Genomic DNA, 25,174 nt, shown 5'->3' on the forward strand with positions numbered 1-25,174 from the left:
CATTCCTTGCGGGGGGCGGGGCACGGATATGATGGGCGTATCAACCGGGCACTGACATCCTCCAAGACTCCGGTTAGCAGTTCTAACTGGGCATTAGATGACACACCTTCTAATGCCCTGACAGTCAACGATGTCATGGCAGTAACTGAAAACGGTGAAAGATGGCTAGGGTAGAAGGTACGGCTGGCATTTGAAAGGCTCTCCCTGGGATCCATCTCCACCACCTGAATTCCCAGCGAACCTCCACTCTCAGAGACTACATCAGTGCGATGTAGTCTTTCTGTCCTTCCCCTTTATCATTTTGTCCTTCCGCTTCATCCCGTTTATGTCCTAACTCTTGGAGTTTACGTCCATGTCCGAATGAATTCTCTTTCTTAGTTAAGGTTGAGTTTCCTTTCCTGCTCAATTGATGTCAGGTCTTACTGGTTCCACAGTTCCCAGAGGGCAGAAGACTCAGTTTAGGGACAAAAAAAAAAAAAAAAAAAAGGTAATATGGGGACTAGAACACACACACACACACACACACTTTCTTTCTTTTTTTTTTTTTTCCAGGGCCAGGAGACTTAGATTCTCTTTTGTTGCTCCAGGTTCATGGGTCAATGGCACTCACAGCCACTTAATTTCTCTGTGTCTTAGAACTGAGAACCACTGAAAAGACAGTATTGTAAGAGAGGAAGGGTAGCCAAACAGCAAGAGGAGGTACTAACATAAATATTTCAGGTAGATGGCCTGCAGTATCCCAAAAGGCCCTAATATCCACAGTTACAATTACTTGCTGTTTGCTCGCTCCCTCTTTTGAGACAGAGTTTCTCTGCAGACCAGGCTGACTCAGTGATGCGCTGCCTCTGTTGGGATGGTGAGAAAGATTTCTTCCAACTTTTCTTTTTTTTTTTTAATGCCCAGCCTTAGTTTGGCTTGTTTCTTGTTTCTTGGTTTTTTTGTTCCCATGATATTTATTCAGCTCTACATTTTTCTCTGCTCCCTTCCCTGCCTCTCCTCCCCCCTCAAGCCTCCCCCAAGGTCCCCATATTCCCAATTACTCAGGAGATCTTGTCTTTTTCTGTTTTCTACTTCCCATGTAGATTATATCTATGTAAGTCTCTCTTAGTGTCCTCATTGTTGTCTAAGTTCTCTGGGATTGTGGTTTGTAGGCTGGCTTTCTTTGCTTTATATTTAAAAACCACCTACGAGTGAGTACATGTGATAGTTCTCTTTCTGTGTCTGGGTTACTTCACTCAAAATAATGTTTTCTAGTTCCATCTGTTTTCCTGCAAAATTCAAGCTGTCTTCATTTTTTTCTGCTGACCTCACACTTTTTAATAATGAACACTAGAGACTCCGAGTTCTAATAGCAACACAGTTTATTTACGGGTCCTGCAGGGTTAGGCACTAGCTTAGACAAAATGGTGGGCATGCCCATTAGGCTCCAAACAAAGGCTGCTTTTATAACCCTAACCACCAGTCTCTGTCTCGCCCCACTAGCTGGGTACGTGGGGTGTACTGTCTTCCACACTGTCTGGTAAAATCTCCACCCCAAGTCCCCTCTTTTTATTTGTTAGGTTTGTACTTAGTTTTGGTCCTGAATTTCAAGGACACCGACCCTGGAGCCCAAGAGCCCCTTCACCCTCCATTGCTCATGGGCTCAGTCACATAGCAGCATGACTATAATTTCCCACCCCAGATAAAAGTGCCTAGGCAAGCGGGCACCAATTGCAGCAGGGGACTAGTACCTCCTGCCTGCTCGTGATCTGATGAACCTAAACCCACTGGAGGCAGTTTTAAGTGGAAACGAACCACTTACCCATTCTTACAGAATCTTAGCACCTGTGTAAGAGCTAGGGCTGCATCTGTAACCCCTGGACTAGTGAGTGGGCAGAGCCTTGTGTTTCATAGGAACTCTGCCAGACTAGTTGGAATGAAGAATTCTGGGTTCATCAGAGGCAGGCAGTTTCTGTGAGCTCAAGGTCAGCCTGGTCTACAAACCAATTTCCAGGCCTGGCTCCAAAGCTACACAGAGAAACCCTGAAAAACTAAAAAAAAAAAAAAAAAAAAAGAAGGATTTCATTGCAAGACCCTCAGTAGTACAGCAGAGTAGCCAATGGAATCCAACCATAAAATGTAGTCTTTCTTCCTATGCATACATACATATGGTGTATATTTTACAAAATCAAGCCTAGCAAGAGCTTAATAATATAGCAATAATTAAAAAAATGCTACAATAAAATATCTTTGCATGTGGCTTCCTCGTCACAGGTATCTATCCCACCATACTGCACACAATACTACACGCAACGCCACGGATGACACAAGGCCTAAGGGTGAGCTGGACTGAGGGGAAGAGCGTGGGTGTTGTCACGTAGCATTAGGACACCATCACCTTCCTCCCTAAACACAGGATTGCGATATTACATAGTGTTAGGACATCACCGCCTTCTTACTTCCTACTTAAACACAGAGGCTGACAATACAGACCCCTCTAACATCCCTAATAACATGATGTGTGGGACAAAGACGAGTGAGGCAAGGGCAGAGTACAATAGATTTACTGAGACATCAAAGGCTACACAATTCCAATGCGGAGAACTGCTCACTTCTGGAACTTTCCAGGTAACGCTTTTGGACCATGGTTGTCTGCTGTAATTGAAACCAGAGAAGGACGAGTTCCGGGTGAGCACCGTTCACTCGCACAGTGGACGCTCGTTCAGCTTTAAAGAGCGAGAGTGACGCCTGCTGAACACCAAGGCGCCTTGAAGACTTAGGTCAGTCACGGACAGCCAGTGCAAGGCTGCACTCTGTCACATCACAGAAACAGACGGCGGGATGCTGGGTGCTAGGGTTGGACAGAGGAGAGAATGGGGAGCTACTGTCTTGGGGTGCAGAGCTCCAGTTTTAGCAGATGAAGCGATCTCGGGAGGAATCGTGGTGGTGGCTGCACACTGGGACTGACTGATGCCCCTGAGCTGTGCTCTGCAAATGCGGAGGATGAGCTGTGGTGTGGCTCACCGGAGCTGCAGGCTGAGCATGCATAAGGCCTTGGGATCAATTCCCAACACCACAAGAACTAGAGTGGTAAGGCTGGTAAATATTAGTGATGTCTAACCAAAATAAAACCAGAAAGACACACAGACAAATGCTTCAATTTGCCTTGCATGCCAAGGAGCACACCCAGGGCAGTAGCTTGACCTCAGCTTGGGCAGTTCTGCCCTGAACATTCCAGGACAAGTGCTTGAGTCCCATCAGCCTGTGGGGAGATGTTGCCTGAGACCCTGGAACATGTTGATAGCAGTGTCTCCACACAGCTGGGGTTGAAGGATATGTGGCACCTTTTATACCAGCAACAGGATTTAGGAAAGTGGCCTCACATTGTCTGAGTCTAACCTTGGAAGGTGTGGAGACTGAGGTCAGCCATATGGGTGCTCCCCCAAACCCTGCTCAAGTCTATGGGATCCCCAAACCTCTGGACAGTGAGGTTCGATGAGCTTCTCTGCGAACAACGTCCTCCTCTGTCTCAGTCACACTTGGTGACTGGGCGTTAGCTGACAGCCGGGAGTGTGTCTGACACCTCAGGCTCGGTCCATCACCACTCACTGCTTCTGCCTTCTCTCTGTGCTTTCTCTCTGTGACCAGCCAGAGCTGTGAGGACAGCAGCCTTTCTAGCATCTCATGGTACCTCATGATCTTGAGGACCCCTGCCACCTCTGTCACCCAGACAGGAGCAGTGCTGTCTCTCAGCAGAAATCCATTAACATCTGTCATCTGAGACACCCGAAGTCTTGACATCTAACTTGTAGTTTGTCATAAAACTAGTCTCTATAGATAGGTCTTTGTGGGTGATATAGGGTCAGCACAATTCTCTCCCCCCTTTCTTTTGTTTTCATGTTACAAGTCCTCACTGTGTAGTCCAGATTGACCTTACTATATAGGGCTGAATAGCTTCGGGCTTGTAATCCTCTTACCTCGGGTTCCTGAATGTTGAACCTGCAGGCCCCTGCCAATGTCTAGATGTCCTCTGGGGAGGGGTAAGGCAGGTGGTAAAGTTTGGTTTTAAACTGTTGTCTGAGGACCCAGCAGAGGCAGGGATTAAGGTTGGAGCAAGAAACAAGACTGCACCAGACTGGTTTATTGTGCATGGCTCAGCCCTAGTTACAGAACAGGACTGGAATTAGTGTCCCTGCTGGCGCACCACAGCACAGAGCTGGTAGGGGGAGGGGGCAACTGGAACTGGGAAATTGCCATGGTCGCTGGGCTGGGGCTGTCCACTGGGCACCGAGAAGCTAAAGTGCTGCAGGAGGCAGGTGAAGAGCTCCATGCGGGCCAGGGGCTCTCCCAAGCAAGCTCGGCGGCCTGTAGGTGGGAAAGGGGCTCAGTCAGTCTGGGGCCTGATAGATGCTCCACCCTCCAAGGCTCCCTGAAGAGACATGGAGACAGGTACCCCACAGGACCTGCTGAGAATGGCATGAAGGCCTCATGTTTCACAAAGCGGCCCTGGGCATCCAGGAAGTGCTCAGGATGGAAGCGGAGGGGCTTCTCCCAGATAGTCTCATCCTTCAGCACTGAGGACAGGTTGGTGAGGAGGGTCGTCCCCTGCCAGGAGACACATGGTGTGAACATGGACTGGGGTAGGGCTGTCAATACCCTGGTTACCATGGTCACATGCCCAACCTCTTCCTGCACACACTGGATTCTTTCATTCACCCTCAGCCCCTCTTGAAGGCCATGGGATGCCCCGAAGGAATCTCCCATGGGTGCCCCTGTGCACAGTGTTTTCTAAACTCCCTGTGTCTTATTTCACTGGACATGGAGAATCCAGGATAGGCTGCCATGTGCTCGCACCCAGGTTGGTCCCATCACCATGTGGAAGCAGGATGATATGATCTTGTCTGCCCTTCTTACGCCCATGCTATGGTAGCAGGGCCCATACATGTTATAATTTTAGAGAAACCATCATGGCTGACACTTCCAGGTTCCAGGGCCACACATGTGTGGAGAAGCCCTCAGGCAAAAATATCTAGTCTCCCCGGGAACCTCAAAAGGCCCTGCGTGGACTGGAGAGATGGCTCAGAGGTTAAGAGCATTGCCTGCTCTTCCAAAGGTCCTGAGTTCAATTCCCAGCAACCACATGGTGGTTCACAACCATCTGTAATGAGGTCTGGTTCCTTCTTCTGGCCTGCAGGCATACACACGGACAGAATATTGTATACATAATAAATAATTATTAAAAAAAAAAAGAGCCGGGCGGTGGTGGCGCACGCCTTTAATCCCAGCACTCCGGAGGCAGAGGCAGGCGGATCTCTGTGAGTTCGAGGCCAGCCTGGTCTACAAGAACTAGTTCCAGGACAGGAACCAAAAGCTACGGAGAAACCCTGTCTCGAAAAATCAAAAAAAAGAAGAAAAAAAAAAGGCCCTGCGTGACCCACATACGGTATGGTTGCATCACCTACATATGACGCAGCTATGTATACCCTTGCACGCATGCGTGAGCTCCATCATCTGTGTATGGCGTAGCTATGTCATCCCCCTGTGCACATGCGCTAGGCAGCCTTTAAAAGCTGGAGGCGCCATCTTCAGCCCTCTGCCTCTCTCTCTGCACACTGACTTCACCAGGCCTGTACACGTCTGCTCTAATAAACTCCTAAGTGTGTTTGCTGCGTGTTTCATGCTTCCTTCTCACTCGCACCAGGTAATTTCATGGGTGCCGTGAGACTCAGCAGGCCCTCCTGCCCCTCTCCCAGGGTCGGGCCCTCCCGCGTATTTTTTTTTTCCACAACAGCCATGTGTTCCATCTGCCTGAGCGTGACCTCTCACACACCACCGGTTTTAATTGGTGAGTTCCCCCGTTCTGGTCAGCTTAGCCGTTTCTCCGAACCCAAGGAATGGACCGTTGTGCTCCCGGAAATCTTCTGGTGCTCCTAGAAACTGGGGGAGTACCCCCCCCCCCCCCCCGACCATGGCCTTCATAGCTACAGTTGAGCCCTTCGCTGACGAATAATTTCATCTCTGGTTGCTTCCCATAGCTAAAAACGTGTTTGGACGCCCCAGGGTAGTCCACCCACGCTAGCACTACAACACTGAGCAGTGCATTCGCCTTGGGACCCAGGGTCCTTCGGATTTTTCTTTTCTTTTCTTTGGGACCACTCGTCAGTGGTCCCTGCCATGAGAGACCGCTCAGAGCGGCCTCCAGCCTCTCTGGCTTCCAAGTTGCCCAGACTGGAGCCAGTCAGGCTTCAACATCCGCCTGTAGAGAAAAGACATCCTTCTAGAAGCCTTGTGGTATCACCATATCGTGGGTTTTCAGTTTCAGCTATGAGAAACAAGCTCTCCAAGACCGTCAGTCCATCTTCCCCACTGGGATGCCTTTTAGAGGCCCTGAAACCTCAGGCCTTAATGCCCTACTTACAGATTCCCACATTTATCCATCTTTGCTCAAAAAAAAAAAATGGCCTCATTACTATTTAGATAACAATTTAAAGAGGTCATCTAACGGCACCTTTGATCCCAATACTCTACAGGAGCTTTCTAAATACTGTTAGCGCACAGGCAAATGGAAAGGGTTTCCTTATATCCAAGCCTTTTACCATCTAAGCTCTAAGCTTAAGCCCTCTGTTCTTGCAAATTGTTCACCTGCTCACATGTTCCTGGCTCTGCCATCTGAGCTGGAAGAACCCTCCACTTCCACTCTGAACCCAGCTAATGAACCCCCACCTTCCTGACCTCAGTGAGCAGCTACTTCTGCTTCTCCAGTTTCCACTCTGGACCCCGCTAAGGAACCCACACCTTTCGGACCTCAGCAGACAGACACTTCCACTTCTCCAGCTCCTGCCAGCTCACCCACCACCTGCCTCGCCACTGGATCATTCTCCAGTGCCAGGCCACAGCGGTCACCTGGCTCCAGTACCCACCTTTACCCCTCCTCTCACACGCTCACGTGCTGCAGAACCCAACCCTGACCAAGCCAAGCCGGCTGCAGTTCTCCAGTTGAGAGAGGTGGCCAGCATAGACGGATTGGTCAGGGTACGTGTCCCCTTCTCCCTCTCAATACTCTCCCATATAGAACAAAAACTGGGGTCCTATACATGTAATTCTACCTCTTTCATAAAGCAATTCCGATACGTTACCCAGCCTTATAATCGTGACATCTATATGATCCTATCTAATAACCTACTTCCTGAAGAGCGCAGGTGAGTTTGGGAGCAGGCCAGACTCCTTGAAGAAGAGAGTCACCAAACTCATGCAATACACCCTCTGGGGGCAGAGGCGGTCCCCAAGCAGGAACCACATTGAAATTCTAACACCCCAGGTTAAATTGTATGTAGGGACAAGTTTTGCCTTCTGGCAGGTCTCCTCAAGGCTGCCCTCAAGCCAGTAAACTATACTAAGCTCTCAGAGGTCATTCACGACAAGAAGGAAAATCCTGAATTTTTGGAACGCCTCACTAAAGCTCTATTATAATATACTAACTTAGATCCCGAAACCATGGAAGGCAGACAGCTACTCATGGCTCATTTTGTTTTCTCAGTGCTACCCTGGCCTTAAAGCTAAACTTAGACGTTTGGAGAAAGGCCCCTTTTCCCCACGGCAGAAGTCTTAGAGTTGGCTTTTAAGGTGTACCATGTGAGGAGGGACAAAACCTGTAATCATCACTGTCACGTGCTAGCCGGCCAAGGCCCTCAGACGAGCCGAGGTGACAAACCACCTGATCCGTGCTGTCCTGTCCACGCTGCGCCCTTGCCTCCCACCCCACCCCCCGGGGCTCAAGAACCACCAGGCCCGTGTTTCAAATGTGGTAGAAATGACCACGGGGCCCGAGCATGCCCTAATCCTCATCTTGGTCCCACGAGACCTGATCCGAGATGGCATAGGGAAGGACATTGGGCAGTCGATTGTCTTTGTTCACATCATGGCATAAAGACAGCAAACCCAGAAAATTCCCAAGTTGACCCTAGGTCTGGCCATGGACGAGTGAGGCTTCCCGAGCTCCTTTGACCCAACCACAACTGTCATCTGTATCAGGGAGCCACAGGTAAACATCACAGTATCAGGACGGTCCACCCATCTCCTTTCTCTGAGACACCGGAGTGCATACTCAGTACTGAGGGAGTTCTGGGGACCTACCTCTCCTTCTAGTTTCCCTGTTGTCTGGGTAGGGGGACAGCCTTATCTACCTCAGCAGACCCCACCACTGAACTGTGTGTTTAGGGGTATTTATCTCACTCATTCACTTTTAGTCATGCCAACCTGCCCAGTAAGTACCTCTTTTTTTTAATTAATTAATTTATTTATTTATTATTTATACAATATTCTTTCTGTGTGTATGCTTGCAGGCCAGAAGAGGGCACTGGACCTCATTACAGATGGTTGTGAGCCACCATGTAGTTGCTGGGAATTGAACTCAGGACCTTTGGAAGAGCAGGCAATGCTCTTAACAGCTGAGCCATCTCTCCAGCCCCCAGTAAGTACCTCTTATGGGAAGAGATTGTTTTTAACAAAAGTAGGAGCTTCCATTTCGTTTGCTCCTTCCATTCACCTTACCCCAGACTTGCCAGCAGCTCCCCTTCTCCTTCTTCTAGCCCCCCAACCTCCCAGCTCCAATGTGTCTTTTCCTCTACCAGCCTCTCAGGTGGATCCCAAGTCTGGGACACCCTAAACCCCTCTGTTGCTAAACACCATTTCCCCATTCTTATCCAATTACAAGATCCTACTAAGATTATTACCCAAGCTCAGTACCCCTCTCTCTCCACAGCCTTAGGGGACTTAAGCCTTTTATCTCTCACCTTCTAAGAAAAAAGCTACTTCGACCCACCTCTTCTCCCTTTAACATCCCTATACTTACTGTTTAAAAACCTAATGGAACCTATTGCCTGGTTCAAGACCTCTGGCTTATTAGCTCTGCAGTGGTCCCTCTTCACCCTGTAGTGCCTAACCCTTACACACTTCTTTCCACTGTCCCTCCAGGAACCTCCCACTCCTCAGTTCTAGATCTCAGGGATGCTTTTTTCTCTGTTCCTCTCAGCTCTCAATCTCAAAAAATCTTTGCCTTCACTTGGACTGGCCCTGACACCTACCTCTCCACACAGCTCACCTAGACTGTCCTTCCCCAGGGATTCCGGGACAGCCCACACCTGTCTGGTCAGGCTTTGGCTTCTGATCTACCCTCACTGTCTCTCCCTAAGTCTAAACTCATACAGTCTGTAAATGATGTCTTACTTTGCAATCCATCCTTGGAGATTAGCAAAACTAATACCTCCAGTCTTTTAAATTTCCTGTCCAAAAAGGGCTATAGAGTCTCACCTTCTAAGGTTCAACTGTCTACCTCTCGGATCATTTACTTGGGATTAACTATTACCCCAAACTGTTGGGAGCTGTGAACCCCCAGATCCTGAATTTCTTGTAAACAATGTGTTATGCTTGCAGCTGCTCTGAGCACGAGCTACTCAGGAGTTCCTGATGGCAGGAGAGTGGTTTCTGGTGGGTTTGGCTGGGGCGTGGCTATCAGTTAAGGATCCCTATAGAAGCTGCCCATGGATACAATAAAGGGGACATTCCTCTTTCAAGGATGACCAGTGTCTCTGTCTGTGTGTCTTTGTGTGTTTAAATCTCCATGCCCTTGCCCCGCTCACGAATGATCCTGTAGTGCAGGCACCGCAATACAGGAGTAGTACCATACTGTCAAGTAGTACAGGCGGGTGCTACACCTCCCTCAATCACCAGGATCTGAAATTTTTCCAGACATAATTTTCTGCCTTTTCAGCATCTTGCAAGAGGTCCACGCTGCCAGTCAGCCAGTTCCACAGAGCCCCCAAAACACGAAAGTAATCAGTCACCTCAGGACATGGTCAAGCACCTCAACTCTGACATCCACAAAATCAACAAAAAGCAGTCTCGAGAGACCTGACGATGCCCACAAAATTAGCAGGAAGTAGTCACGAGAGACCTGACGACACCCCATTCCCATCCATTAAAGACCCCAAACTCCCCAAATTTTTATAGTTAACAAAAGGATGGAATATTATGATTTAGCCAAACCAGCATGGCTGACATTTCCAGGTTCCAGAGCCATGTATGTGCAGAGAAGCCCTCAGGCAAAAATACCTAGTCGCCCCGGAACCTCAAAAGGCCCTGTGTGGCTCACGTGCGGCATGGTTATGTCACCTACATGTGATGCAGCTACGTAAGCCCTAGCGCACATGCGTGAGCTCCGTCATCTGTGTATGGCGTAGCTACATCATCTGCCTGTACAAGTGCGCTGGCAGCCTTTAAAAGCTGGACGCGCCATTGTCAGCCCTCTCTCTCTGCCCACGGACCTCACCAGGCCTGTACACGTCTCCTCTAATAAACTCCTAAGCGGTTTGTTGAGTGTTTGATGCTTCCTTCTCACTCGCTCCAGGTAGCTTCAATGCATACGTTGGGGATGAGGAATTCCTGTACTTCAGTGTCACAAATGTCATATCTGGAAAATTCAGCGGAACAATGCCCCTAAATCTCTTCACCTCATGAACGGCAGCATGGGTGAAGGGTGTGCAGGCCTGGTCCGCCATCTCTGGACTCCTTGCCTGACCTATTGTCGGGGACCAGCCTCAACAAAAATACCACTCGCCAAGATAGGGTGTTAGGATTTAGAAATATTAGTAAAGAATTCACTATTAATAAAGAATTCGAAGACACGAAAATAGTAAGACAGAAAAACATAGAATAGTACTGGGAGGGAGTTCCAGTGAATACTAAAATTGCCCGCATTTAATTTTCCAATTGCTTAAAATACCCCTGACCCCAAAAGGTAGGAGTGAGACAAAAAACTGCATTAACCGGATACAAGGAAGTGAACAGACCAGATGAAGGTCACGGGCCACCGCCTAGTTAAACATTCTGTTGCTAGAACAAAACAAGTCCTGCTCACACCCTAGACTAAAACATTCCTTAAGCCAACCACTCCCTAGGTGAAAACCGATGCTACCTCCTTGAAAGAACTGGAATCTTAGTTGGATCCTTGGACTTTTGTTTGAGGTAGAAACAATTACTTCTCTATTCCTGAAAGACAAGGTCTGGATCTTAGCAACGTTAGTAACACCTGTTGGCAATAACCTGGAGAGAGAGCCGAACTCTCTGACCTAAATCTAGGTGGGGCCTTTGCGGTAGGAGCACAGTAACCTTGAAGGATAGAGGTAAAGTCCAACTCTCTGACCTTTGGTCAACGTGGACACAGGCTCACATTTTTGGGCATCCACAGCCTATGACATCATTGACCTCCTGTTGGAAGTCTGGAGGGACAGCATCCCCGCAGTTAAAGAGCCAAAGGCCGCACCTTGACCTCTCCTCCGTGTTAGGGTCTAGGCCCGTGTGAGAAAGACACTGAAACTCACGCAGGAGTCTGAGTCAAACCAGTGTTGGCAGCCATGAGTGTTTCAAGTAAGATCAGAGAGTGTGCCTCTCTTTTTTCCCTCCCAGCCCCACCCAGGCTCACTCTGCAGGGCTGGGTACAGGATCATGAGCAGCAGGGCCCAGGACAGTGTGGTTGAGGTCATCACCATCCCTGCAGGGAATGTGCCAGCTATCACCAGATGCAGGTTGTCATCACTGAAGCTGCTCTTAGGATTCCCCTTGGCCTGAGCCAGCAGAGAGGGTGGGCTCAGAGGAGAACAGAGGAAACCCCACAATACCCTCCTATTCTCTCCAGGTAGCCTAGGTGCTGAGCCACTGCCCGGCCTCAGAATCCAGGGGCCACTTTAATCAGTGACTCTGGTTTCATCTCTTACAGCTGTTCCTCACTTTTTCTTTTCTTCTTTCTTTTGTTTTCTGTTTTGTTTTTTGAGACAGGGTTTCTCTGTAGCTTTGGAGCCTATCCGGGAACTCACTCTGTTGACCAGGCTGACCTTGAACTCACAGAGACCCACCTGTATCTGCCTCCCAAGTGCTGGGATTAAAGCTGTTTGCCACCACTGCCCGGCTGACCCTCACTTTTTCCACCTCAGCCAGGAAGGCGTCAGTCACATCTCGAGTGACTAGTCAGGGTCCCAGGTCATCTTGGCTCAGTCAACAGCTTCTCCAGCATGGCCACGAACACCTTCTGCCATGGGAGGTACCTCGTCAACCAGCCCTGGGATGAGCAGGAGCATTGGGAAGGAATTAAGGACCCGTGACAACCAAAGAAGAAATCCCAGTGCTTCTTCTTTTTAAAGTATTAATTAATAATTATTGTATATGGGGCTCATGTACCATGGTGTGTGTTAGCAAGGAATAGGACAATGGATAGGGCCCATCATTCTGTACCCTCTGTGGATCCCAGACATCAAACTCAGATCTCCAGGCTTGTTTGGCAAGCTCCTTACCCACGCACCACTTGGCTGGCCCCTGAGTGCCTCCTCTACTCAGTCTCAGTTCCCAGGCTCCCTTACAAGGATCCAGAGCCTGTTTGTCCCCACCCATCACCTGCCTCCTCCTCAGTGCCATCCTTCAGGCTCTTGCAGCCTGGGTTAACAGAACAAATACTCTATCCTGGAAACCACAGGCTTGTGTGGCTTCCATGTAGACAGAGGGTACAGGTTGTCTCCCTTTCTAGAAACCCTGATTTTGATCCACTTTTCCCCTCCTACTTTCAGAGGTTTGTCAAGCTTCAGGTCTTTCCACCCATAGTTGACTCCCAGAAAACCTTCCCATGGCCTTGGCACACAACTGCCCCTGGGAGGATGGACAGCATAGACATGGCTCTGCAGACTGCCTTGAATCTTCTACCTCAGGAATAAAGACAAAGAGTTATTCCAAATGTTCTTCTGCTATTTTAAAATTCTGGTGTGGTAAGGGCCTTCATACTCAAAGCGATAAGCAAAAAAGTGGGGGACGAGATCACATTGCATGCAGCTTTGTTCAGGAGACTGTGGGGATTGAAGGGTCGTCCTGGGAGTAGAGAGGTAAGCAAGTCACTGTGCTGCTTGTGTCTCCCTGTGCCCCTCTGCACCCCTCACCCATCACCCACCAGCCTGGTCTGCGAAGGCGTCACAGAGGTGGCCTGCCTCGTCCGTCACCCACTGCTCCAGGGATTTCTTGCCCAGGCCGAAGTTGCGCAGGGTAGACACAGAGAATCGCCGCTGCTCTCACCACTCAGGCCTGTAAGGTGCTAACGCCACAGGGACATCTGTGTGTTACTAAGGACACCTTGACTGTGTTGTCCTCTGCTCTCAACACCTTTTCGTTGCATTGCTTGACTACATCACCACCTCCATTAGGCCCTGTCCTTCCTCTCGTTGCTGCCCACAAGCCTCTCTGTGACCCAGCTCCTGCCCACCCCAGTCCCCTGCTGCAGCCTTTTGCCTCTGGATTTAGGCCCAAAGCCCAGGTGTTCACAGACTGGCATTCGGGGATGGGCAGCAGTGTCCTCTCCACGGGTCACTAGCATCTCATGCGTGGCCTTCAGTCCATTGATCACGACCGTGGGCTTCCAGGCCACCTGCAGGCTGAACACGTGACTGAAGCAATACTGAAGCTAAAGATGAGGAGGAGGGACAGAGCAATCATAAAGTGGAAGCCCCCAGCCGATGCCAGACCCAGACTCACCATACAAGTCTTAATGTATTGTGCATGCCTGCATGAGTACACGCATTTGTGTGTCTTGTTACTGACCTCACATATGTTGGGCAAATGCTCTACCACTGAGCTCCATCCCAGTCTGAGATCTGGCGTTTTGTGACTTGGGTGTCTTGTTTTCTATGTTCAGCAAAGGATTCATAATAGATTAGAGATCACCCAGCTGTAGTCTTTTCTAGAGCCAGGGAACTGCCACGGGGTCCCTCAGCATCCCAACATACATGAGGAATCTCTGGTTCCTGAGGTCAGCAGTGATCTTGAGACCACACATCAACCACAGCACCTCTCTCCTCCTGGTTTCTTGACCACCATGCTGCTCTATATCCTCATCCCTCTCCCACAGCCCTGACGCTTCATTCACTGAGGGGATCAGAAGGGACTTGGGGCCTCCATGACTTCTGCTCTATCCAACTAATCCTGCACCAGCTTCCTGCCATTGTGTTGCCATGTTTCTGCCCTTGGAAGGCTGAGTGTCCTCAGGCCTGCAGGGCCCTCCCTCAGGAAGCACAGCAACCTTAATGGTTCCTCTTGAATGTCTGTGGCTTCAGCACTGTGGGCAGCTAGGCGCACCATGCCTCGGCTGCCCTCCACCATCATATCCCCTCACCTCGTACAAGCTGTGCGGCATATTCTCGAGGTCCGCTTGCAGCAGGCTGCACCACACAGGCAATGGCACAGGGCCTGGCGGGTAGCGGGCAGTCCAGCGCGGGTGCCGGTGCATCAGATCCGCCAGCATTACCAAACTGACTATGAATATGGCCACAGACCACAGACCATCTCCAGCCAGAAGTCCCATGACGGCCTCACTGCTTCTCTGGCTTCTTTGGAGAACTTCACGGCTTCATGGCCTTTACTCAAGACACCTGCGATCAGGAAAGACTCATACCCCAGCCTGGACACTTGGGTTTTTTGTTTGTTTGTTTTGCTTTCTTTTTCAAGACAGAGTTTCTCTGTAGTTTTGGAGCCTGTCCTGGAACTAGCTCTTGTAGACCAGGCTGGCCTCAAACTCACAGAGATCTTCCTGCCTCTGCCTCCCGAGTGCTGGGATTAAAGGCGTGAGCCACCACTACCTGGCTTAGCCCATGGAGTCTTGTGGACAAGTTTGAAGTTAACAAAATAATCAGGAAGGCCAGACTGAGAACCTGGGCACTTTTTGGATCTGACCTGAGAATGCTGAAAAACTGTCAACAACTGTCAGTCCCTGAAGCCCATAGATTGGGTCAGGTTCTTATCACATGGTGGTCTTTTTCCTTTATTCACCCTTTGTTTCTTGGTGGGTCAACCTCTCCCCCAACAGTCTTCCACATGGAGCTATGTAGGCCGTGTTCTCCTCCTGGCCAGAGGCCTGTGGTTAGGCTGGGCAGTCAGGAAAAAAGAGAGATGAGTTCTGGGCCTTCTAACAAATGGCTGCTGTTTTTCTTAACCCTCATGCTCAAACCTACATTAAATGCATTTAGTGTGGCTCAATGGGAGTTTCTTATTTTGTTTTCACATTAGTGTGGCTCAATGGGTAAAGGTACCTGTGCAAACCTAATGCCCGGAGATTTACGGGATCTACAATGGTGGAGGAAGAGAAGCGGCTCTTGCGAATTGCCCTCTGACTTCCACACGTGCTGTTTCATGCATTTGCCCACACACAAATAAACAAAAAATATAACTAAGAATAATAGCTGGGCAATGGAGGCGCAAGCAGCCTCCCAAGTGCTGGATTACAGGTAAGCCAATGCACCAGGTTTTTCCGGAGATTTCTTCCCCCTTCGCCCTACAAACCTTAGCAACCACGCACGAGCAGCCGGTCTCAGCCCCGTCCTCGCCCCACCTCCACCCCCATAGGGCGTGCCCTGCAATCACTCGCAACCAACTAAAGTCCAATCCTGGCCCGACACTGCTTTCCAGTTCCACCCCTTTCCCCGCCGGTTCCTGTCTCTGTCGATCCAGAGCTCTGATCCCGCCCATTACCACGCCCCTCCATCCTAGGTGCCAGTAGAGTCCGCTTTCGGTGGCTCGGGCCCCGCTCCCTCGAGGGAGGACCGATGGCCGCTGCTCCGCCCCGTGCCGCACACTGGCCCCGCCCCGGCCCCGCCCGACCTCTGTCGCGCCCGACCCCGGCTGCTGCTGCTGCGGCGACAGCGCTTGGCGCGCGGTGCTGCAGCCATGGCTGTCGCCGTCGAGGGCGCCCGCAGGAAAGAGCGCATCCTCTGCCTGTTTGACGTGGACGGGACCCTCACGCCCGCTCGCCAGGTAAGGGCTCCGAGGTTTGGCAGCTCCTGCCGAGTGTCACGCGGACATCCGTGATCCAGCGTGGGGTGCGCAGCCATGTGATCGCGGACACCCACACCACCCGGTGGGGAATGTGGAGCGCAATGGTATCGGTCCCTGTCCCCAGGGAGATGGGACCCAGGGCCTTCCAGGCCGCAGCGCTCCGCGCATGGGCGCCCAGGTTTTTTCCTGAGCGCGCAGTCTGGATCCAGTCCTGGGAGGAGCGCCCACGGGTGGGAGGCCAGGTGTTCCGGTCCCATGGCTTCCACAGACCCAGCCTGGGGCTCTGGGATGCTCCCACCCTTATTTCAGCCCTAGGATGCACAACTAGCCAGTCCTCAAGCTACAGAACGCGGTGTTCAGGCAGAGCTCGGCTCGCTCCCAAGCCCTCAGTCGCCCTCTAGTGAGGGCAAGAAAGGTCTTCAAGCCATTCCACCCTGGCGTCCCCAGGCCTAAGCCTGGGTTTAGTTTCTTAAGCCTCTTAGGGGTTTTACCTTCCACCTCAGGTCGGAGGGAGAGAGCTGCTTTTCTGACGAGTTTTGTTTTTTTGTTGGTGGTGTCGTTTTGGCTCCACCCATGTGTCCTGAGAGGCCCCAGGGCTAGTCTGGTCGCAAGAGGGTCACTGAGTCAGTGTAAGTGGGAGTATGCTTTCTTTCTATCGCACTTTATGGTTCCGATCTTTGCTCCTCCCTCTGTCTCATCCATGGTCGTTCCGGCCCATCCTTCCAGTGGTCCACTTTCCCTTGCAGGGACAACAGGGATGATCTGAGAATTCTTCCAAAGCAGAAGCTGGTGGGAATCCAAGTCTTAGCCTCCCGATAGCCCTTCCCTAGAAGGGATCAGCCACCTCTCTTTCCAGCAGGGGTGGATGAGAACTGAAGATGCCTGGATGGGAGAGAGCGCGGTCCCGCCTAGGCATGCCTCTCCCGACCCTGTGCTGCACTGACTTGGCAAGGCCTGGACAGTAACTGCCTGCCAATTTGTTTACTGCTAGGCCATTAATTTTTAATTATACATGTATTCACAAGCGCATTCTTGTGCAACCATTAAAGGCTAAAGACCACTTCGACCTTACCAGTGTCCCAGGGCCAGCCCTCTCCCCAAGGTTTACTATTGTCTGTGTAGTATGACTTTGGTGCTTTTAGGTGCCCATAGGAAATATAAATTGTATTGCACGGCTGTTACTGACTCGGCATTATCCTGCCTGTGGCTTCCTACAACTAGCCTCAGACAGTTAACTGCACGTTTTAGGACCTAGCTTTGTTGAAAGCAGAGATCTGGCCTTATCTGTACCCTTGCCTGGTACTAGTTCCGAGGAAGCCTGTGTCATTGTCTGGCCGATAAGCTTGGGAGTTGCTTGCCGTTTTCACTGTTCTAAACCATACCCCAAGGAACTGCTGTATGTGCCTTAGGCAAGAGAAATTGAAATGCTGTTTGGGGTCTGGGCATTTTTAAGTTTCACTGGCTCTTGCCAAATTGCAAAACAATTGCACCAACGTATACTTTCGTGGATAGCACTTGGGAGCTCCTGTTCCCCTCCTACCATGCTCTCTAGCTCTGATCTTGGATATCTGAGTATGTGGAAGTTTGAGTTCTGACTCACCTGTTCAGGTTTCCTTGGTGGAGAATCTGTATACACTTTGAACACTTCTCTCATCCCAGGGTAGCTGTGATCTCCTTTAAGTGGCTCCTGTCGTGGAGACCGTTATAAAAGAGGAAACCAAGCAAAGAAAGGCAAAGCGCTTTGCTCAGTCACCGGAGCCGCGCTTAGCAGGTGGAGCTTCTGAGGTCTCTGCCTTGTGCAAGTGAAGAGTCTTTGATTTGGAACGTTTGCAACCAGAAATGTTTGAGGTTTTAGATATTCTTCAGATTCTGAGCATAAACATAATAAGTTATGACGGCAATGGGACCCACATGTAAACACAAAATTCATTTGTATTTTATGTATAACTGATAGATTAGCCTAACAACAACTCCTGATGCTCTCAAAAAGTTATTCTTTTAGACAGTTTCACTCTCAAAGACAGAGCTCGCAGTGCCTTTGAACTGCTCTTCCGTGTTGGAATTATAAGCATGCGCCACCGCATCCAGCTTTACCGTGTTCTACTCTGAAAACAGTTTATTTTGTTTGTTTTACATTTTATATGCATGTGTGTGACAGGACACGCATGTACCTCATTGAGCGTGTGAAGGTCAGAGGACCTCTCTCTTATCACGGGCCTCCCTGGGACTGAACTCGGGTTGTTAGACCTCAAGATAGGCTCCTCCACTCACCAAACCCACTCCTTGGACCTTACTTGTGGCTTTTGTTTTCGTTTTTTGTTTTGTTTTGTTTTTTTTCAAGGCGAGGTTTCTCCGTGCAGCCTTGGAACCTGTTCTGGAACTCACTGAAATCCGCATGCCTCTGCCTCCTGAGTTCTGGGATTAAAGGCGTGCGCCACTACCGCCCAGCTGTGCTTTTTGTATCCATACCTTACTTTTCAAGCCCAAGACCACAGGCGTTTCAGACAAGCACTCTGGCATGAGAATACACCCCCCCCCCATCTGTGCACTGTTTTTAGTGTATTTCTGTCTTGGTTGTGACACCTGACTTGAGGTGTCATCTGTGGAATTCGCCACTTTGGGCATCGTGTCAGTGCTCAAGCCGTTTTGCACTTTACAATTCTGACTTTTTAATTGGGGGTGCTCAGATTCAGGTGGAGGGTTCCCTGACTCTGAGCACTAGGAGCCAAGTAGAGGTCCCAGACATTTTTATTGTTGTTATTTTGAGACAGGGTTTCTCTGTGTAGCTTTGGAACCTCTCTTGGAACTCTCTATGTAGACCAGGCTAGCCTCAAACTCGGAGATTCTCCTTCCTCTGCCTCCTGAGCGCTGGGCTTACCACCTCTGCCCAGCTTGAGGGCCCAGATTTTTTGATAACCCGGGTCTTTTTGTCCTTCCCATCCCCCACAGAAAATTGACCCTGAGGTATCAGCCTTCCTGCAGAAGCTTCGCAGCAGGGTGCAGATTGGTGTGGTGGGAGGCTCTGACTACTCCAAGATTGCTGAGCAGCTGGGCGATGGGGATGAAGGTAGGCACGGTGGCCTCTTCCAGCGGGCGTTGGGGTAGGGCAGGTAGGAGTGTGGAGCTGGGACATATGTGGGCACCTCTCCTGCTTCTGTGGGGCAGAAGGAGAAGCCCCAGGTGCCCCAGTAAACAGACATTTAGTGAGTACCTGGTAGTCCTCACTGTGCTAACTTCTGGAACAAAGGCTAGAGCAGAGCAGGCAGCCTCCTGCCCTTAGGCCGTGCGTGTTCTGGGCCGACTCTGGGTTTCTGTTTGTTTGTTTATTACTTCTTAATCTTTTTTGTTTTCTCTGTGAGGCCTTGGCTGGCCTGGAACTCACAGAGCTCCGCCTGCCTCTGCCCTGAGTGCTGGGATCAAAGGCGAGAGCCACCACGTCCAGCTGATTATCTTGTTTTTAATAGGGAAACTGAAGTAACTTGGAAATACTTAGTTCCATCTTATTGTCAGGAAGAGCCCCCTCAAGCCAGAAGCTTCCTTTTTGGAATAAAAAAGATCTTTTCCCCTTTATCCCTTTTCCTTATCTCCTCATTTATTCTCTGGCAAGTCCAGACTCTCTATGTCATCTGTCCACGCCTCCTTCCCACGTGGTTATCTACCACCCAGATGCCGCAGGGCATCCCAGCCACACTCTCTGGGCCTCCTGACTCCCAACCGCTTCTTGTAACCCTCAGAGCTGCAAACTTCTCTGCAGAGAGACTGAGAAAGGAGAATAGAGTCTTCACTGGGGAGGGCTGAGGGCTATGGGAGGGCAGAGTGGAAATGGCATCCTCTCTTGGTCATTCCTGGGAAGCCTTCCAGAAGAGGGAGCTGGATTTGAAGGATGCGGAGCCAGGGGCTGCCCCAGCAGAAAGTCCTACGGGAGCATTGGCTAGAGGAGTGGCTGGCTGGTGTAGAAGAAAGCAGAGGTTGAGGAAGTGCTGGAAAAGCCGGTTTAGGATGGAAAAGTGGGTGCAGACCGCCAAGCCAAACAGCACGGGCTTTGTCCCTAGGGCTTGCTTTGTCCCCAAGCACAGTGGGTCCTTGTCTAATGCTTTCTTTCTCTCCGCTTATCCATGCGTCCCAAGTCATTGAGAAGTTTGATTATGTGTTTGCCGAGAACGGGACAGTGCAGTACAAACATGGACGGCTCCTCTCCAAGCAGGTCAGTGTCCCCAGGCCTTAGCTGGGGCACCCCACTTTTCCAAGCTGGTTCCCTCTGTCCTGTGTGTGCCACAGTGCGAGCCTTGTGTTCCTTCCACAGACGATCCAGAACCACCTGGGGGAGGAGCTCCTGCAGGACTTGATCAACTTCTGTCTCAGCTACATGGCTCTGCTCAGACTACCCAAGAAGCGGTGAGGCCCCACTGAGCTGGGCTTGGGGGAAGAGAGTGGGAGTCCCTCACATGGACCCCCTTGATATTTTTTTTCTGCAGCTAGGGTTAGAACCTGGGGACCTTGCGCATGCTAGGCAAGTGTTCTCCCAATGAGCTACATACCCACAGGTCCAGGACCCTAACTTATGCATGGGTTGATTCTTTTACCCTGTGAAGTCCAGGGAGGCTGTGGTTCTAGTGGGGACAGGATTTGAATTCAGAGCTGTTCTCCCCTCCTTTCCCATGGCTTCTGGCTTTCTCACCCCCTTTTCTTCATCGCCCCAGTGGAACCTTCATTGAGTTCCGGAACGGCATGCTGAACATCTCGCCCATCGGCCGCAGCTGCACTCTGGAGGAGAGGATCGAATTCTCTGAACTGGACAAGGTGCTGTTTGCTGGGCAGCCGTAGGCCCATAGGCCCTGTCACTCAGCACTCTGAGCTTTGCTTTCTCATCATTAAAATGGGTTTTGAGGAGGAGTTTTGGGTTCACACTAGGGCACCTGTGTGTCATTTCTGTGGCACACCAGCCTCTTTTTGTCATTGCTGGTCTCCTTTCCTGGTGACCTGCGGCCACTAAGTGACCTATGTTATCACCTCAGTACCGCTGCCACATTCCTACCCACACCAGAACCAACTCTAGGCTCCCACCTGCTTGTCCTGTTACCTGAGCCCCTTCCCTTGTCCTCTGTCCCCTCTGCTTCCAGCCCGCCTTTGAGAACCTTTAGAACACATCTGACTGTATCTCCCCAGTAACAAGCCTTCCGTGGCTCCCCAGGGCTGGCTGGGCAGCGTCTCATGCCCCCTCAGAGCCCCGAGGCATCTCTCTGCCCTCCTCCGGCTCAGCCTTCCCCGCTTCTGTCTGCAGCTGCCATGTTCTCACTCACATTCAGAACACACCAAATCCTCTCAAATGCCAGATTTTGTTTCTTTTTGTTGGTATTCACCCAGGTTGGCTTTGAACTTGTGATCTCCCTTAGTTTCTCAAATGCTGGGGTTACAAGTACACGCCCCCTTATTCAGTTTATACACCAACCACCTCCCTAAACATCACCGGGTGTGTTGCTCGCCTCCCTGTTCATCACCCCTTTCGGGGGATCATTTCTGCAGACACGTCAGGGGTGGTGTGAGTTCATCCGCCCCTGCTCTCGCGTTCTCACCCTGACTCAGCCAGCCACTCTTCCTTTGCCTGCATTGCAGCCGTGGCTTCTGCTCATTCTAGAGACAGCAGTTTCCTCCTTCACACTGGGCCTTCTGCCGGGAGCGCACCACCCAGACCAGGCTCAACTCTTCTCCACCCTTACTGCCCCAATCATATTCAGCCCACAACCCTTCCATGTCCTGTACAGAGGTCAGTGGTCCTGGGGATGGATCTCAGGGCCTCGTACATGCTAGACAGTGCCCTGACACTGACCCACAACAACCCCGCCCCAAGAAACATTCTCTTTTCCTTTTTTTCTATTTTTGGTTTTTCGAGACAGGGTTACTCTGTAGCTTTGCGGCCCATCCTGGAACTAGCTCTTGTAGACCAGGCTGGTCTCGAACTCACAGAGTTCCGCCTGCCTCTGCCTCCCGAGTGCTGGGATTAAAGGCGTACGTCACCACCACCCCGCTTGAAACATTTTCTTTTTGAAGCAGTGTCTTCTTAGTGTGGGCCCAGACTGGCCTCAGTCACAGTGCTGGCATCCAACAGGCGGCTTCCTGTTGGCTGGTATTATAGGTGTGTCCCGCTGTGCCTGCCTGCCACGGATGCTTTTGAATAAATAAACAGGTGTATTCCCATTGTATTGATGTGGAAACCAAGGCTCAGAGAAGTGACTGTCATCGCGGGTCACTTAGGGAGTTGGTTGCTGAGTATGTCTTTGATGTGGCTCAGTGGTCCCCGGTGTTTCCCTGAGAGTGGGTGGGTCTTAAAGTACAATTCCCACAATGCACAGAGGCCTCCGGTAGGCAGTGGACACAGGGCTAAGGGACAGGGAAGGTTGATCACTGACAACCTCCGAGCCAGGCGGCCCCTTCCCTTGTTCTCTAGGTTTCCAGTCCCAGCTCCGCCTCCTGTTTGCCCAGGTTGGGAGGGCAGCTTTACTGACGGGATGGGGATGGAGGACAGCTGATGGGCCTGGCCTGGAGCAGCAGGGAAGGCTGGGGGAGGGCTGGCACCCCCAACCCCTTCCCTCATCTCTGTTCTTACTCAGCTCTGCTGGGACTGGGACGTGTGGCTGTTTCTGAGAGCTGTGTGCTTGTATGCAGTCCTGATGGCACATGCTTTCCTAAATCTCCTGTAGACTCCAGGGAGGGGTGGCAGGATGCTGTGCTTAGATAAGGACCCTGCCTTGAGCAGCTTAGGGTCATGGCACTGGACATGTTAGGGCTGGGCTTAGCACATGACGCCGTCCAATCATTAGCCGATCGGCTAGGAGGGAAGCGCAGCCCCCAGCCCTGAGCTCTGAGCTACATTTCCTCAGAGTGCGAGCACCCACAGTCCTATCTCTGGGGCGTACCACCTGCTAGGAAGGCAAAATCAAGGCCAAGAGGGGGCTCACATCTCTCAGTTCTGATTTTCCTTGAGAAGCAGACAGTAGCCACTAATTTCTTCTCTATCGTTTAGTTCTGGGAATGGGCCCAGAGAGGTCAGGTCACTTGCCTAGGGCCACACAGCTAAGCAGCATAGCCAGCAGGCCTAGAACCCAGTTAGCCTATAGATCTCAGGGTGGATCAGACCTGACTCTGCTCCCATACCCTCCGCCTTTCTTCTTGTGCCTCCATACCCCCATTTCTGGGGCTAGGCCCCAGCACTGACACCAAGGCGAGGGGGTTTGTTGCCCCATTTGTGTTGGGGGCCACACTCATCCAGATAATCAGGGAGCTGGTGGGGGTTACAGGCGTGGCTTACAGAAGGCCCTCTGAGCCAATTCATACCCTTCCCTATACAGAAGGAGAAGATCCGAGAGAAATTCGTGGAAGCCCTGAAGACGGAGTTTGCTGGCAAGGGGCTGAGGTTCTCCCGAGGTATGCCTTTCCTGCGGTGGGCTCGGGCCCAGCAGGGGACGCTATTTACCTATGCCAGTTTTGCCCGCCTTGTCCAATGACCGCCTGACGTTGGTCCTCACCCTTCCCGTGCCCAGTCCAACTGGCTAGTAGTCGAGGGCTCCACAGATCTTTCCGAAGCTGGCAACTCAACTCCTGCCACTAGCTGCTCCCCGAGACTCCTGGGTCGTCCGCCATCGCCATCTCGGCTTGTTCCCCAGTAGCCAGAGGGGAGAGCAGATGCCATGGTCACTTAGAACCTACCATGTGTCTGCTGCCTGGAGCCCCCTGGGTACTCCCACTGTGGTTTGTGTCCCAGCTTAGTGTCGCCTTGGCTCTCCCTGGCCATGCTGACTGAGTGAGCCCACCTTTGCTCCTGCTTGCTGCTGGCCTGGATGAGACCCTACAGATCCCAAGTCTGCTCTTGGTGGCTTTCAGGGTTGTTGAATGAACAAAGCGCCTTAGAGCCAGGCGCGTTGCCACGTGTCTCTAATCCTGGCACTTAAGTAGAAGCAGGAAGATGGGGCTTCAAGGCCTTTCTTGGCTGCATAGTACAAAGCCAAACTGGGTACACGATTCTGTCTCAAAAACAAAGCATGTTTTGCCCAACTTAGCCTCGTGAGCTTCCCTGACAAGCTGCCAGCCTTGCCTGTCCCTCTCAGGCTTTTGTCATGACCCCCACATCATCCACAGGAGGCATGATAAGCTTCGATGTCTTCCCCGAGGGCTGGGATAAGCGCTACTGCCTCGACAGCCTGGATGAGGACAGCTTCGACATCATCCACTTCTTTGGGAATGAGACCAGTCCTGTGAGTGTGGCCCTGCCCAGGTCCCCTCAACCCAAAGCACCTGAGGTCAAGGCTAGGGACACGGGCGATAGAACAGAGACCTGTCAGGGCCTCCCAGGAGATAATCAGTGCTCCCACTCCGCAGTTCAGAAGACGAGGAGCCAAAGAGGGCTGGACACTTGTTCCATGGTACACAGCAGGTTGGGGTAGATCTGAGAAGCCAGGATGGTGGGATTCCTGGCAGTTCCAAGGAGAGGCAGGTCAGCAGGAGCCTGGATGGGAAAGGTGTCTCTTGGACCTCAGTCCTGGGCTCCTCCTACCCTGTGGGCATCACCTAAGATCACATCTTCCATGTCCTCCTTCTGATTGCAGGGTGGCAATGACTTTGAGATCTATGCAGACCCCCGGACTGTCGGCCATAGCGTGGTCTCTCCTCAGGATACTGTCCAACGATGCCGAGAACTTTTCTTCCCAGAGACAGCCCACGAGGCCTGACGGTGACCACCGCTGAGCACTGGGACCTTCAAAGAACTCTGTCCGGGCCTGAAGAGAGAACCATGGGGTGCCAAGGTTCCCACTTTGGTCCGGCATGCAGCATCACATGGGCACAAGGTCCACCCACATAGAACCAAGATCTGTGTGGCAACTGTCTCCAGCCAGGTGCCTCCTGATAAGGCTTATTCCTGCACTCCACTGATGGCCCTGGCTTCTGATGCTGCTGGTCTTCGGGACAGACTAGGATTCACTCCGAAGGGAGGCATGCGAGTTCTGTGGAGCCTGCTGGCCACAGACTGACAAGGGGCAGAGAGGCAGGGAAGGGGCACTACTAAAAAGACTGTTGCGATATTAAAGTTCCTAAGACAAGGTGTGTTAGGTGTGTCTGAAGATATGATGGTTCCTGTCACATGCGCGTAGGGCCACACTCTGCCGATGAGAAAATACAGGGACAGAAGCTTGTCCCAGGATGTCTTTGATCCACTGAAGCCCCAGACATGGCCAACATGCTTTGTACTTCCTCAGCCCCTTCCCCAAGGACCCTCACAGACAGGCAGCTCAGGAGCAGGCTGGGTCACAGTTGAGTTTATTGCCAGTGTTAGGGGGGATGGGTA

The 25,174-nt window shown here is 51.3% G+C and overlaps 1 protein-coding gene and 1 pseudogene across 1 annotated transcript; one reads left to right on the top strand and one right to left on the bottom strand.

Moving 5' to 3' along the window:
- Nucleotides 1-4,162: 4,162 nt before the first annotated feature.
- LOC121461097 lies at nucleotides 4,163-14,371 on the bottom strand (annotated as a pseudogene).
- Nucleotides 14,372-15,655: 1,284 nt separating this feature from the next.
- Nucleotides 15,656-24,933, top strand: Pmm1 (phosphomannomutase 1). Its single transcript, XM_041671871.1, has 8 exons — nucleotides 15,656-15,816; nucleotides 18,787-18,904; nucleotides 19,965-20,041; nucleotides 20,141-20,232; nucleotides 20,538-20,637; nucleotides 23,184-23,259; nucleotides 23,971-24,086; nucleotides 24,438-24,933. Exons 1-8 carry the CDS (start codon nucleotides 15,730-15,732, stop codon nucleotides 24,558-24,560), a joined length of 789 nt encoding a protein of 262 aa, XP_041527805.1. The 5' UTR covers nucleotides 15,656-15,729; the 3' UTR covers nucleotides 24,561-24,933.
- Nucleotides 24,934-25,174: the final 241 nt, after the last annotated feature.

The sequence above is a fragment of the Microtus oregoni genome, unplaced genomic scaffold, assembly GCF_018167655.1.
Source record: "Microtus oregoni isolate MIOR12 unplaced genomic scaffold, Mior012 000022F_ref0000154, whole genome shotgun sequence".
NCBI lineage: Eukaryota > Metazoa > Chordata > Mammalia > Rodentia > Cricetidae > Microtus > Microtus oregoni.

Coding starts and splice junctions, on each gene's coding strand:
- Pmm1 (XM_041671871.1), top strand. CDS start 15,730: ATGGCTGTCGCCGTCGAGGGCGCCCGCAGGAAAGAGCGCATCCTCTGC. Junction 15,817..18,786: donor CCCTCACGCCCGCTCGCCAG/GTAAGGGCTCCG, acceptor CATCCCCCACAG/AAAATTGACCCTGAGGTATC. Junction 23,260..23,970: donor GGGGCTGAGGTTCTCCCGAG/GTATGCCTTTCC, acceptor CATCATCCACAG/GAGGCATGATAAGCTTCGAT.